Here is a 15,431-nt window from a genome sequence, read left to right as displayed (position 1 = left end):
CTCAGCATAACACCCTCAAGGTCCATCCATGTTGCTACACATGGCCAGATTTCATTGTTTCTCATTGCCATGTAGTATTCCATCATATAGATAAATTTCTATGTTAAATATTTTAGGTTGACTTTTCTAGTTTTCTGATTGTCTAGAGTTTATAAAAATAGTTTTGATGGCCTCCATTTGCCACACTTATCTGTTCCTGCTGCTGTCAGTGAGTTGACCTCTAGCATGTTCCTAACCTACTTGCCCAGCCCCTTCACTCTGCTATTTTTGATTATATGGATTGACACTAGATTCATGCACTTATGAAGGTCGTAACTTTTAGTTTTCAAACATTTGTTAACCATCTGATGTATGGTTAACTAATGTCTTGGTGGGCCCTTCTCTTTAAAAGAAATTGCTTCGTTGTACCCCCTTTCCTTTTAGTTTGGCTCAGAAGCCATAATCTTCAGGTTACCAGTTGGATTCTAAATGATTTGCCTGTGGCGTGACCTCTGAAGGGAGTCCAGTGTTGTTAAAATAGGACTTTGGGCATAAAAATGGTTTCTCTATCATTTGAAGAAGTCATGTGAAACTCCAGTTTAGTTGAGGGTGTTATCATTTGTTTAAGGCCTTATGATGCAATGCTTTTTATTTAATTTGCAGGAATAGCCACTCTCTAAAAGAACCAGTATCTTCACTTCACCGACTCTCCCAACGACGTCGAAGAACCTACTCTGATACAGACTCTTGTAATGATACTCCTCTTGAAGACCTAGATAGTAAGTTAAATGGGCTCTGTCTCTTTCTTTGGCTTATTCCCCAAAATTGTGGTGGGACTCCGTAAGTGTTCTGGTAGATGAAAGATACTAACAGTGAACGCTGTCCTTTGCTTTTGGATTAATTCCTTAATTCAGACCCAGGCAAATAGCACACAATCAACAGAAGCTCATATCTCCTCTTACAAACACCTTTATTATTAACTAAGAAGTGCTGAGAGTGTAAATGCCATATCTTAGATTTATATATATAACATCAAACTGTTTTCTTCCCACTATATTTTAGTAATCTCTTAGTAATGTTCTACTCCCACTATATTTACATTTAAAAAGCATTTTAGAACAAAGCATGAATTGTGGATGGGATTCCAGGGGAAAGTAAATGCAAGTTCTGAGTGCAGAGGAAAAAAAATTGGTATTGTTACTTAAGTAATTTGAAATGGCCAGGAGAAATAATTTTTTCTGGTGGTGGTAGTGAACTATGGTAGCAGTTATTCCTGTGCCCTTTTCTCCCTTTTTCTTTAAAGAGCCAGCATCCTGTGAGTGAATACTTTAGGCAAGATTTTATGATTTATGTTAAAATTTAGTTATTTTTCTTTTCCAAGAAAAAGCTTTGAAAGTCTGTCAGAATATCTAGTCTAGACAGTAGTGACCAAGATTTCCAGTGAACACAAATAGAGTATTATTATTACAACTCTTTTAATACACTTTTGATTTTTAGAGTCTATTGCCCATGAAGCATGTGTGATGGAAATTACATAGAGTTCCTAGTTAGAGGGCAGGTTGTGTTCCAGGAGTTTATAAGTCTGTTGTTTGGAACAGATTTTATTTCCCTTGTGGAAATAGCATTGTAAGTGGTGTTTGGATTCTTTAGGTTGTCTAGAAGAGTCCAGCTAATTCACATTGATTAAGATCGAATTGCCTCACTAAACCAGAAGGTTAAACAGGTTTAATTAGAGGAGAATGTAGAGTTCATGAAGATGGTGTTGATTAAAGAGGGCTTGCTGGCTATTTTCAAATTTTTAGAAGTTAATAGCATTGTTTTCTTCACAGAACTATTTATTGATATAGAGGACTACTTTATGCTCATTGCCATTTTTAACTTAAGTTGAGAAAATGGATAAAAGAAATGAAGGAAGGAAAACGGGTGAGGGTGGGAAGAGGACGGGAGAAAGTAACTTTCTTGGGCCAATTTAGTATAACTTGAAAGAGATAAGAGAAAGAGGGTTGGGGGTTAAGTGTGGGAAGAAAAGTTACCTGAGGCAGGTAATGTATATTCTGATTTACCTTGTTCTTTCTGCCTTCTGTATAAGACCCTTTTAATCTAGAGCCCATGAAAGAGCTCTGTATGGTGCCTTATACTTTTCTCTGGATGCTGCTCTTTTTTACTTTAAGGGGATCAATTTCATTTGTGGTAGTGAAAATAATTTTTTTAAAGCTAGCCATTTTCCTCACTCTTTTTAAGCATCCTGCTTTTGAATTTTTTTTTTTAAAGTTTATTTATTTATGAGAAAGAGAGAGTAAGAGAGACAGCACGTGCAATGGGGAGGGGCAAAAGGAGAGGGAGAAAGAGAATCCCAGATAGGCACCATGCTAAGTGCAGAGCCTGAAGTGGGGTTTGATCTCACAACCGTGAGGTCATGACCTGAGCCGAAATCAAGAGTTGGATGCTTAACAGACTGAGCCACCCAGGCGCCCCTTGAATTTTTTTTTTTTAAGTAGGCTGCATGGCGAGTGTGGGACTTGAACTTAGGACCCTGAGGTCAAGAGTTGCGTGCCCTACCGACTGAGCCAACCGGGCACCCCTGGTTTTGAAGTTTTGAAAACAATTTTTTTTTTTTAATTTTTTTTTAATGTTTTATTTATTTCTAGGAGAGAGAGAGAGAGTGTGAGCAGGGGAGGGTCAGAGAGAGAGGGAGTCACAGACTGAAACAGGCTCCAGGCTCTGAGCTGGCAGTCAGCACAGAGCCCTACGCGGGGCTCGAACCCATGAACCACGAGATCATGACCTAAGTGAAAGTCGGACGCTTAACCGACTAAGCCACCCATGCGCCCCTGAAAACAATTTTTATAAGCTTTGAGTGTGCATGCCTTATTCCATTTAGCATTCCCCTAGTTAGCTGCTTAGGAGTGTAACAAAACTAGTTACACATGTTTTTTATTTATTTCTGAGAGAGAGAGAGAGAGACAGCGTGAGCAGGGGAGGATCAGAGAGAGAGGGAGACACAGAATCTGAAACAGGCTCCAGGCTCTAAGCTAGCTATCAGCACAGAGCCCAACGTGGGGCTCGAACCCATGAACCGCGAGATCATGACCTGAGCCGAAGTCGGACGCTTAACCGACTGAGCCACTCAGGCACCCCCTTTAGAACTTTTTTGAAGTTGGGAAGTGTAGACTAGGCCAGAAGTTTTATCCTTAGATTTCCTTCTGTTTATCCTAAAGTTTAGTTAGTCTCAGTTAGTTGACCAAGCAGGGACTGAACTACTGTTCTTCTTTACAGAGTGCATGTTTTACAATTGGATGGTCTTAGTCCGAAGCCTTTATCCCCAAGTATTCTTTTCCTTGAGAGAGAAAACTCCTTCTATTGTTTATTAACTGGATTTTTAAAAATTATACAAGTAATAAATGTTCATGGTAAATTCAAATAATATGTACATACAGAAGTGCAGTTGTTTTGCAACAGGGCCATGCCAATGTGGTTAGTTGTGTTTAGTCGGAACTGCAGTGATAGTTCTGTGAGCTGCAGTCCAGGTGGAAATATGGGACCTTTCCGTGTGAAATACCTTTTCAGCTCTGCTGGAAAGTCTTGTGAAAAGAGCAAGACCTGAGTTAGTCCTAGTTCTATTGGGTAATCTTGGGTTAGGCATGTAACCTTTGTTGGGTCTTTTTTTTTCCCCCCGTAGAACACAAGGAGGATACGGATAGCATTAAAACAATCAGGCTGAGAAAGCAATAGTTAGCTAAGAAAGACTACATTCATTTCAGCATGTGTTTACTGACTGCCCGTTTCGTGCCAACCACGGTTCTAGCAGTGAACAAAACCCCTATCTCTACTTCAGACAGTTTCATGAGGTATTTCGTTAACTCCGAAGCTTCTCCTTATGACTGCCAATAGTGGGAAAGTTAGATTTTTCTCTATTCGACAGTAAACCGAAAAATTAGTAGGAAGCTAAAGGAATTTCATGTCCCTAAGAAATTTAAAATCGTTTTTTTCACAGAGAACTGGAGTTATATTGATAGACTGTTTAACCTTTAATTTACTTCTTAATAGGACCTGTTCACTGTTCAAGAAATACACTTAATGGAGATTTGGCATCAGCAACCATTCCTGAGGAAAGCAGACTTATGGCCAAAAAAAAATCTGAATCGGAAGATCCTCTTCTACCCTTCTCTTCCTGAGGAAATGGAAGTGTCCAACTTCCTCTAAGTATTGCTATGCAAAAGCTGCTGTAATTAAACTATGTTCTAGGGAGTAGTTTTTCCCTTAGGATTTCTCTGCACTTTATAGAATACTGTAAAACAAACAAAAAAACAACCCACATACCTTTGAAGTGTATTTTATCTTTATATAGTTTATTTGCAAGAGTATTTTCCTAATAACTTCACAGTATGAATGTGCATCTTTTTTTTTTTTAAACAGATGATGGTGTAAGATTTTGACATCCATATGGACAAATGTAGATATTTTTCTAAAAACTGTGAGGGACTGACAGCTTAGTCAGTGTGTATTGTAGCTTATAAACATGAAATCTTATAAATCTAAGGTTTCAGGTTGACAAAAGTGTGATACATGTAACTTGTGCCATGGACCAAATGGTCACTTTACCCCAGCTAAAAATGAGTAACGATAGCAGCTTGATGGCAGTTCTATTGTATTCCTTTAAGCAAAAGGAGACATTTAATATTCCAAATATTTTTAGCCCAAGTACCATGACATATTGAGGATTTTTTAAAACCAGACTGTGCTGTCCTTCATATGTGAAGTTGACACTACTGATTTGTCAATACCAAATATTGGGTTAAAGTATTTAACTTTTATTTATTTATTTTTCTGTTGCATCAAAAAATGATTGCATCCTGACTTTTATGACCTACCAAATTTAAGATGTGTATACATTTGTTATTTACATTGTTCTAGAAAAGAGGTTAATGTTGTAGTGACCTTGCTCACTTACACCAGAGAAATAAATGCCTTTCAATGGAAGAGGATTTTAGTGCTTTTTTCCTAAAATAGACATTAAGCTGCTGTTGTAAGGTATTAATGTTTGCAGCTCTTTAGACTATCTAGAGACATTTTTTATTTATGACTATTTATACAAAAAAGGAATTCTGTCAAATTCCTTTCTGTCAAAGTGACCACTCTACATCACTTGAGAATGGCATTATTTAATTAAAGAACAAATAGCGTTTTTTGGTAGTGCCTGTCCATACCTATTGTTAGTGTTTGCCTTGTAAACTGTTTTTTTTTTTTTTAAATTCACTTTGAGCAATGGTTTTGTCCAAGGTCTTGGATGAGGAGCACTTTAAAACAAACTGGTTTGGTGTTTTTAAGTTAATCACATGTTTAATAAATATATGGCTTTTGCATTCAAACGTATCATATAATACATTGTATTTTTTACATTGTTGATACTGTCTGATCTTTATCAAGTGCTATTAGTATTCTTTATTGCTTTGATTTTGTTTGTGTATTTGGACCACTTAGTGAATACACAAATGAGGCATATTTTTAGTTTTGTTGCCTATGAGCTTAGAATGGTGTGGTTTGTTTTACTTTAAGTTTCTCTTGTAGGTTTATGTGGGAAGCTTTTTTAAACAGTTAATATTTGGTATTCACTAAAATCTGTAATTGTAAGTTTAAAATGGACACAATCTAAATACATTAATATGCATTTAGATAAACTGTATGCTATTTAAAAGTATTTGTGATTTTAAGTAGCACACAGGTCATTAGGCTAGATTAAGTGGAATTTTTCTGCTTATATGATGTACTTCATATGTCTAATTTGAGAAAAGTTTAATAATGTAGTAAGTTTTATGTTGAGTGAATAATCAGTTTGTTGTTTTTTTTTTCATGGTAGTAAGACTTTGCATAGTGACTAGATCATGAAAGTCAAGGTGCTACTGATAGGGAGTTTTTCAGATAGGTATTTTTTTTGAACCAGTAGGTTTATAATGAAAACACTATCACAGGCTTTTGAACTCATAGGAAACAAATCCATTTTTTATTGCTTTATCCAAAAAGATGAGTTCCTGAATAGTTTTCTGTAAATATTTTTAAAAATAAAATGCTATCATTTCTGGTTCGTATCATTTTTTTCCCCCTTGAAACAGGTGCTTTGAACAGGTGTGCCATATCCTAAATATGGCTTTTATTGTTGCTGGGACCTGCTTTTTTCCCTTAGGAACTAACACATTTGTGAAATCATTTTTTGGGAGGCGCATAAATGTATCTTGAATTATATGTAGATTTTGATTAGTGAACTGATAGCATGAAGCAATCGATAAAGCTTCAGTGAATCTTGTATTTTGAGGAGCCCTGTGTATGTTCAAGTGTGCCTGACTTTTCTGAATTTCAAGAAAAAGATAAACCAAATAAGAACAATTCTGTAAGAATTTTAGCTTGTCATAACTTTCTCTAACGTATAGGCAGGTAGGTAGTGGTTGTTCTTTTTTGCTTTGTCAAGGCCTTGGGGTTATCGAGAAATTTAGAGACTGTATCATTGGTCTTCTAATCAAAGCCAGTGCTTGCTTGTCTTTTCAAGTGCCTGGTTTCCGTTGTGTGGGAATCCAGGCCTCCATGGTTAAAGTGACTTTGATGAGAATTCTTTTGTAAATGGACTAAATTTGAATTCTGTTACATTACATTGAGTCTATTGTATTATCTTCAATCAGGACAAGTTGAGAAATGGATGCTGTCAGTTGAACTTAAATTCTAAAGCAGGAGATAAAGTATCTTCATTTGGTAGTCACCATGGAACCTTTGATCCTGATTGTAGTTTTTCACTGTATTATTACACTTAGTATTTAGAAATCACCATTAAGATCTCAGGAAATATATCTTTGTAACATATTACTGTTCTGCTGTTAATACTAATTCCACATACATTATTTAATCATTAATTTGGACCATACCAGTTCTTCACTTCTTTATTAAATAAAGTGCCTCCATGTCTGTTCTTTGAGCCTTGCTATTGCCACTTGGTACAGAGGGAGTGTTCAGGCCTGAAAGAAAGTCTGGTTAGACTGTAGGAGATGCTTCCAGGAGTTCCCTCTTTTAGTAGCCCAGGTGGGGTAAGGAAATTGTAGCTGGTAGATAGGGTTTCCTTTTCATGTCTTTCCAGTTCCCCAGTTCTCCTTTCTTTGAATTCATATTGAATTTGAAATAAAAACTTTTTTTTTTTAAATTTTACTTTTCTTTTTATTATTGTAATTATGTACATAGTTTAAAAAACCAAAAAAACCTAGAGGGCATATAATGAAAAAAAAGTCCTCCCTCTCCCCAGCTGAGTGTCCCAGAGATGAGCACTTTTAGTGGTTTGTTCCTATTTGAAAATATATTGTGTTACTTTTTCTTGATTTATCAATTTCAGAATTGCTTTCTTGAGTTCCTTTCATGGCAGGCAGGATTTGCTTGTATTATATCCCTACATCTTCCATATTTCTTGCCCATCTCTCCCAATACAGCTTAGCCAGAGGGTTTTTGTAAAATCAATAGCTATACAAGTAGTCCCTCTCTTATCCACCGTTTTGCTTTCTGTGGTTTCGCCTCCTTTGGTTTCAGTTACCTGCAGTTAGTCCCAGTCTGGAAGCAGATGATCATCCTCATCCCATCAGGTCAGTAGTAGCCCAACAGTTCGTCACAGCGCCTGTGTCATTCACCTCACTTCGTCTCATCATGTAGGCATTTTATCGTCTCACATCATCACAAGAAGGGTGAGTACAGTACAGTGAGGAACCACATTCATACAACTTTTATTAAGTGTATTGTTATAATTGTGTTATTTTATTATTGGTTATTGTGGTTGATATGTTACTGCATCTAATTTATAAGTGACACTTTATCATAGGTACATAGGCATAGGGAAAACCTAGTATGTAAAGGGTTCAGTCCTATCTGTAGTTTTAGGCATCCACTGTGGGTCTTGAAACATATCCCCCAGGGATAAGCCAGGAAACTACTGCAAGTATTGGTCACTAAGGAACCCCATGATGAACTATCATTATTTCCTCTCTACTAGAACCTTATTTTCCCCAAATTAATAATTACCTGATTTTAAAATTTGCTTAGTTTTTTATATATCTACTGCAAAGATTACCCAAAGGCTTACATGCCCCAAAATATCATATAATCTATCAACACCCTCCATTCCCCCCCTTTTTTTTTTGACCTTTGGGGACCTCCACAGTCCTTCATCTTCTGCCATCTGGACTGTTGCTTTCCAGGCCTGTGCATAGCTCAGCGGTCATTCTGGGACCTACTTTGTTTTTTAGTCTTATGTTGGATTTCCCGTTTATGGGATCCTATGACTTCCTATTCCTTGATTTATGCCCCTTTTTTGCCAAAGTGTATTAACCACTGAAAACTTCCTTGGAAAAAGTATGTAAAGATTTTGAGGCTTTACAGGTCTGAAAATGTATCTACTTTTGATTGATGGGTAGTTTGGAATATATGTTGAAAATAATTTTTTCTCAGAATTTTTAAAGCAGAGTGCCATTGTCTCATTTCAATCCTTATTTCTGTGAGAATTTTGAAACTTCTTTTACACAGGCCTACTTTTTACACTCTGGATGCTTTTAGGGGCTTCTCTTTACCACTGACATTCATGATGTTGTGTGGGTCTTAAATTTAAAAGAAAATATTTGTTATAGTTTATTTATTTTTGAGACAGAGAGAAATAGAGCATGAGCAAGGGAAGGGCAGAGAGAGAGACACACATAATCTGAAGCAGGCTCCGGGCTCTGAGCTGTCAGCACAGAGCCTGATGCAGGGGCTCGAACCCATGAACTGTGAGATCTTGACCTGAGCAGAAGCTGGAAGCTCAACTGATTGAGCCACCCAGGTACCCCTGTGTGGGTTTTTATTCATGCTGATGGGTACTCAACTTGGTGGAGTCTTTCAATTTGTAGACTTGTCTGTTTCAATTCTGGGAATATTTTTGTATTTTGTTTTTGAAAAATTTCTCTCCGCCATTTTCTTCATCCTATCTTTCCAGAATTTCTGTTATTTGAATGGTGGATCTCTCAGATTGATCCTCTATTTTAAAAATCTTTCCGGTTGCTTATTGAGTTGTATTATATTTGTTCTTTTTGTTATCATCCAGCTCTTCCATTGAATTTTTTTTAGCTATGTATTTTAATTTCTAAGATTTTTTTCTCTCTGTTCCTTTGTTATGATATTCTGTTCCATTTCAGTGGAGATCTTTTCTTTGGAGCCATTTGGTTTCTCTAGAAAGGACTCCTATGTTTGGGTAGGAGGGTAGAAGAAGAGGGCTGAGGACCCCAGAGTTTGTATGGTGGCTTTTCTTTAATCTCCTTTCAGCATTTCTGTGCCCTGACCCACCCCACCCCAGTCTTCTATGGATGGTGACCCTCTTGTTCAGTTTCTTCTGTGGATACAGGTTGGGTGGGTTGTCTGGCTGTGGAAAGTGGGAAGATGACGTGGGGACTAGTTCCTTTTTATATAGATTTCTAGTCCTATATTCAGCCCTATACTTTACTCCCTTTTTCTATAATACCTGGTACTTCCAAAGTCCTGCACTTATTAGGTATTTGTTGACTTCTACCTTCTGGGTACTAAGGCTTTAACTTCTTCCATTCTGCTAGATTAGTTATCATACCTTCTCTTGTTTTTTATTTTTATAAACTTTATTAAAATCTCATAGCTGTGAAGCCTCGTTTCTCTGTCTTTATGGGTTAATACCATTTGTATTCCTTCAGTGTGTTTTTGGTGGGGTTTGGAGATAGAGAAAATAAAAACAAGTGGCCAGTCTATCGTATTTAACTGGAAGTCTAGATTTCAATTCAAATAGTGTGTGGAAAACAAAACTTGTGTATTATTCTGTAATTTATTGTTTCCACTTTCTAATGATTTTTAACTGATATGATTCTACTGTACTACCTACCTTATAGGGTTGTTGTAAGGATGAGAAGAATTAATACATCTGAAGCTTTTAGAACAGTGCCTGACACTTGGTATGTGTTAAATCAGTGTTAGCTATTATTAATATTATTGTTACCATTATTATTTTTACTACTGTCATGCTTATTTCAGTAATCCATTAGATCTAGCTTAAAATGTTTTCATTACAAGAAGACTTATTGACATGGGAAAATCTAGTGTTTGATAAAATTGACCCTACATTTGACTAGACTTCACATGAAATGTTCAGATGTTAGATGTAATCTTTCTAAGATACATGAAAGCCTTAAAAAATCCAATCAGTAATAATTACTGTATACGTTTTTAAAAGCATATAATGACAATTTTGATGTGTTTTTAAGCATTATTGGTATTGTGTTTTGATCATTTAAATGTGAAGTACAGAAAATAAATTTATGGAGATGATGTTTACTATGCCTTACCTACAGCCAGTAAATGTATACTCTTTGAGTATTAAGAGAATAGAAATAGAGAAATAGTGTACTCTAGTCACTGGATCTATGACCTTGTCAGTGGTTGTACAATTTTCGGAAAATGTGAAGTTCTAAATCAAAATGTCTGCATTTGCTCAGTTATTTAAAGTATCTTCTTTGTATCTAGATCGAGAGTATAATAATGCTGAATTCTAATTCTTATCGGTGAAGTGGAATTAGGTGCTCATACTCCTCTTTTTATGAGTATCAAGCTGCATACTTTGGGGAAGGTTTTTTCATTCATAAGCAGATTTGCATTCTCTCCCACTAAAGTAGAATCTCATGGTTGTGACAAATGGCTGTAAATATTAATACCACTAGAGATGAGAAATTTTTTTCTTTTTTTAAGATTTTATTTTTAAGTAATTTCTACACCCAACGTGGGTCTCAGAGTTACAACCTTGAGATCAAGAGCTGCTCGCTCTACCGACTAAGTCAGCAAGCAGCCCGAGATGAGAAATTTTTCTATAAAAGGAATAGCCAGTTGCTTAGTGTGAATAAACTTCTTTGCAAATTATCAGGTTAACTTTGCTGGTATAGATGAAACAGGGAGCCATGACCAAGGTTACAACTGTGCTTGCTGTTAGCTTGATTTGGGCATTTTCCCCTTCCCCAGATGGGAATATTATTGTGTGCCCTTACTATTTGCTTTGATATTTCATCTCTGAGGCTTTAATGTCTAGCTTTGGAGCCCTTATGCTGTCTTTTCTCCAAATGCATTAACTGATCTTGTATATTTTCATAGGATAGAAGTTTTATTTTCTCTCCCATAATGTACTTTCCCCAAAAAAGTATTTTGTTGGTCTCTTTGATAATAAAACATTTGTAATCTTCCTATGGGCCAGTTGGTTTACCACATTATAGTCTTATAACAAAGAATTAAAGTACAAGCATACAAAAGCATCCAAAATATGCAGGACAGGATTAACTCATACTTGACTGATCAGCATGATGAATATTTTGTTACTATCTCCTGAAATACCAAGTGTTAAATCTGTTTATTAAAATTTTTTTAATGTTTATTTATTTATTTATTTAATTTTTAAAATTTATTTCTGAGAGAGAGAGACAGCGTGAGCAGGGGAGGGTCAGAGAGAGAGGGAGATACAGAATCTGAAGCAGGCTCCAGGCTCTGAGCTGGCTGTCAGCACAGAGCCCGATGGGGGGCTCGAACCCATGAACTGTGAGATCATGACTGGAGTGGAAGTCAGATGCTTAACTGTCTGAGCCACCCAGGCGCCCCTAATCTGTTTATTTTATTTAGTGTTTTAGTTTATATGCTTTTGGACTATTGTAGTTGCTGATAACTACAAAACCCACAAAAATAACTGATAACTAAACAACCCTGAAAACCCAGAATTTACAGGAGGATGGATTATGTTTTTATTAATTGCAATAAATAAAACAAATGAATCAATGTACAGGGATATTAGCAAATTCAGCAATTCCTTTGATATCAGTAAAGCATAGTTTATATGGGTGATGTATTCAGAATATCAACAATGAATAAAATGTCTGACTATAATGAATTCTTCCTTAGTTTCATTCTGTCCAAGTGAGAGGAGGATGCTGTTGATACTCTTTGTGCTTTTGTCACAAAGACTGTTTTACCCACTCATCTCTCAATATAAAGTATATTACCAGGTTTGGTAGGACAGGGACAGTTAGGAACAAAGGAGAGAGAATGTCATGAAGGGAGCCATAGCCACCAGGAGCTATCACCCCACACTCTTCTTTCCCAGCTGCTCTCAGCATTAGCAGAGAGAAGTTGTCATTTTGGATGAGATGTAGCATTTTGGAAATAAAGACTAATGAGTTATGTGCAATGGAAAGGAGGCGTTCTAGGGAAACTTGTCAGCCCCACTCAGTGCCGTCATCTTCTCTCAGGACTATAGACTTCAGATTCTGAGAGAGCTGGGTTATTTCCCACCCTTTCTCTTATTTTTTTTTAAGGCAGTACCTGATTATATTCTTTTTATTAAATAATCATTTAGACTATGAATAAAGCAAAAGTTCACCTTGACACCCTCACCCCCCCCCCCCGAAATAACCACTTTTTTTCTGGTGGGTATCCTTACAGACCTTTCCCTGTGCATTTTAATGTAGGTGTATATGCAGTCACTCAGATTAGCTCATCGACAGCAAGGTGGTGCATCAGTATGGTACAGTTGGTAATACAGAGGAGGTAACTCTGTATATCATCACAAGTACTTGTTTTGTGTGACAGCAGAGTAATTCTGACCTCTGCTATTGTTGACCTGACTGTCGTTTATTTTGGCTGTTTTATTTTCTTTTTAATCCTCCTTTGCAAGGGACTGTGAATTGACTGCCTTTTTTTTTTTTTTTTAAGATAGCTAGAATGAGGCCTTTTTCTTTTGAAAGGCAATCCTAGAATTTCTAAGTGCTTTTCTTTAATCATGCGTGCATGAATGAATTTGCATGTATGTCTTTACATATGGTTTCTTGGTTGTGGACCCTGAAACCTGGAATCATTTTGTTTTGAGGTACAGCTTTATGTTGGTTTCACAATTGATTTTATAAGTCTACCTACAAAAGATAGAACAAATTTGCTGGAGAGATTACCATATTCAGTCAAAATAGAGTTGTGTTTTTTGTTTGGCACTAATCAAAAGTGTGGCCTAGAGGCAGTAAGCATTAAGCATCCAAATTTCTGTCTTGGAATGTACACATGTCCATGTAATTAAAACTTTATTTGACAAATTTGTATGGTAAATGAGCATACAATAAATATATTGTTAAGTCTTACACCAGAATCAGATTGTAGTTGAAGTAAGTAGGAAATTTCTAGGCTGTGCCCTTTTCTGTGGTATTTGTGGTCACTGGGACTTGCTAGGTTATGTTTCAGAGTGCCTTCGGAGCTGGGTACGCAGAAGACTGTTGAGAGTCCCTTGCTGTGATGCCTCATTTTGGTGAGGCTTTACGGTACAAGTAATATATACAACTGCTGTTTGGCTTATTATTTTTTGTTTGTTTTCTTGTTTTGCAGTGGTTGGCCAGAGAGAAATGTGTGGCAGTAAATACCTGTGGTTCTGCATTGTGACCATGGATGGCATACTGTCTTTTTTTTTTTTTTTTCCTTCTGTGCCAGTTCTGATCAGTTAGCTTCCAGGGATTTTGAGTTTGAGGCTAAGCTCAGCAGAGAGTAACCCACCTACTTGATTAATGACGCCTGCCATGGGCTTGATGGAAAGGGATATTTTATATATATCCAGAATATAGGGCAATGATTATGGTCCGACTTTGCATAACTTTGCTAGATTACATTTTTTAAAGAACTCAATAAACAAAGTTGAACAACTATAATTGATTCCTTGTTTTCAGTTTACACTATCATACTAGGATGAACTTAACCATATGTATACATTCTCAATGGAAACAAAACTAGCCCATTACCTATTGAGGCCCAGTGTATATGTGTGCATAAGTAACACATACCATTCACTTACTAACAGTGCCTTTGTGAATTCGAAGACTTTTGCAGCGTTGACATTGGTGCTCAGGAAAAAGACCCCAAGCAGTGCCATACTTTTAAAAAACTTTGAAAAGTATGACTTTAGCAAGTGAAATTCAATAGCATACCAGTGTTTTATAGAAGTCACCCTTTGTGTTTCATTGCCCTTAGTCATCACTTAAGAGAGAGTTTTTTAGTGCATCTGCAGTTTTACCTAAGTAACAACCCTCCTTAGATGAGTTGTCCTTTCTCCTTGCTACATTTTTAAAATGGAGGCCATGGTTTTGGTGTAGGGGTTGGGGCAGATGTGCAAATTGAAACTTTTCTTTCTTGCTTTTGTGAATCAGGCCATGTTGGCCACATGGTCATTGAATATGGCTGGAGTCATGAAGCCTAGCAAAAGGTACCAGTGACCTACCATTTTTTGACCCGATAACCGTATGTTTTTGTGGGACACATGGCTTCTTTTACAATAATGTTTGTGTCTGTCATTTTCAGATTCAACTCCTGCTAGTGTCTTTCTTTCTTCTGGGGGAGTTAGAACAGAGTAAGGGAATGGATAGTTTCAGATTAGGTTTTTAATAGTTCAGATTCATTACTAACTTGATTAAGAGAAATTAAAAGACTCACTATGTGATTTTTGCTTTCTGTTTTTCAAAATTCTGTATGTTATTGCAACCTTTCCTTTCTGCCAGTTCTGAAGAATTCATGGTTGTATGTTATGTTATAAAAATCATGGTTGAATGTTAAAAGTAAGTTTCTAAGAGCTTTCTCCACTATTAATCTAGCCAGAGAAAGTGATAGGAACTTTTCTCATCCTACCTTTCCTTTTTTAAAATTCTTACTTCATCTTTTTCTTCATTAAAAAATTTTTTTTAGTGTTTATTTTTAAGAGATAGAGCATGAGAGGGGGAGGGGCAGAGAGAGAGAGGGAGATACAGAATCTGAAGCAGGCACCAGGCTCTGAGCTGTTGGCACAGAGCCTGATGTGGGGCTCCAACCCACAAACCGTGAGATCATGACCTGAGCCAAAGTCGTCACCAACTGAGTCACCCAGGCACCCTGTCTTTTTCTTCATTTTTTAATGTCTTAAACAAAATAGAAGTTTTTTTTTTTAAATTGAGATTTAATTGACGTATAACATCATCTTAGTTTCAGGTGTTTACACATAGTGATTCAATATTGGTAACTTTTTCTCCATGTTTAATTAATAATATAGGGTCCCCCGTAATAGCCTCCCCAATATTTCTGTATTTGGTGGAACTGTTTTAGAAAACAAAAAAATCATTTGGGAAGGGGGGAGTGTTCAAGATGGCATTTAAATTTAAAATAGCTTTGGGGCGCCTGGGTGGTTCAGTTGATTAAGGGGCTGACTCATGGTTTTGGCTCAGGTCATGGTCTCAGGTTCATGAGTCCTAGTCCAGTGTCAGGCTCTAAGCTGACAGCTACTGAGCCTACTTGGAATTCTCTCTCTCCCTTTCTTGCTGCCCCTCCCCTCCTCACTCTGTCTCTCTTCTCTAAAAATAAATAAATGAACATTAAAAAAATTTAGGATAGCTTATATAGTT

At 36.7% G+C, this 15,431-nt stretch overlaps 1 protein-coding gene across 2 annotated transcripts in view; it reads left to right on the top strand.

Annotated features, from left to right (window-relative positions):
* The window catches only part of PLEKHA3 (pleckstrin homology domain containing A3), a 23,533-nt gene extending 19,237 nt beyond the window's left edge, over window positions 1–4,296 (top strand). For both annotated transcript variants that reach the window (XM_039222390.1, XM_039222389.1), the window contains 2 exons: window positions 643–758; window positions 4,027–4,296. In XM_039222390.1, coding sequence (XP_039078321.1) covers window positions 643–758; window positions 4,027–4,154 — 244 coding nt within the window. In that variant the 3' untranslated portion in view covers window positions 4,155–4,296. The remainder of the gene's footprint in view (window positions 1–642; window positions 759–4,026) is intronic.
* The last annotated feature ends 11,135 nt before the right edge of the window (window positions 4,297–15,431 follow it).

The sequence above is a fragment of the Hyaena hyaena genome, unplaced genomic scaffold, assembly GCF_003009895.1.
Source record: "Hyaena hyaena isolate Hyena2069 unplaced genomic scaffold, ASM300989v1 scaffold_1123, whole genome shotgun sequence".
Classification (NCBI taxonomy): domain Eukaryota; kingdom Metazoa; phylum Chordata; class Mammalia; order Carnivora; family Hyaenidae; genus Hyaena; species Hyaena hyaena.
This window is presented reverse-complemented; position numbering and strand designations above follow the sequence as displayed.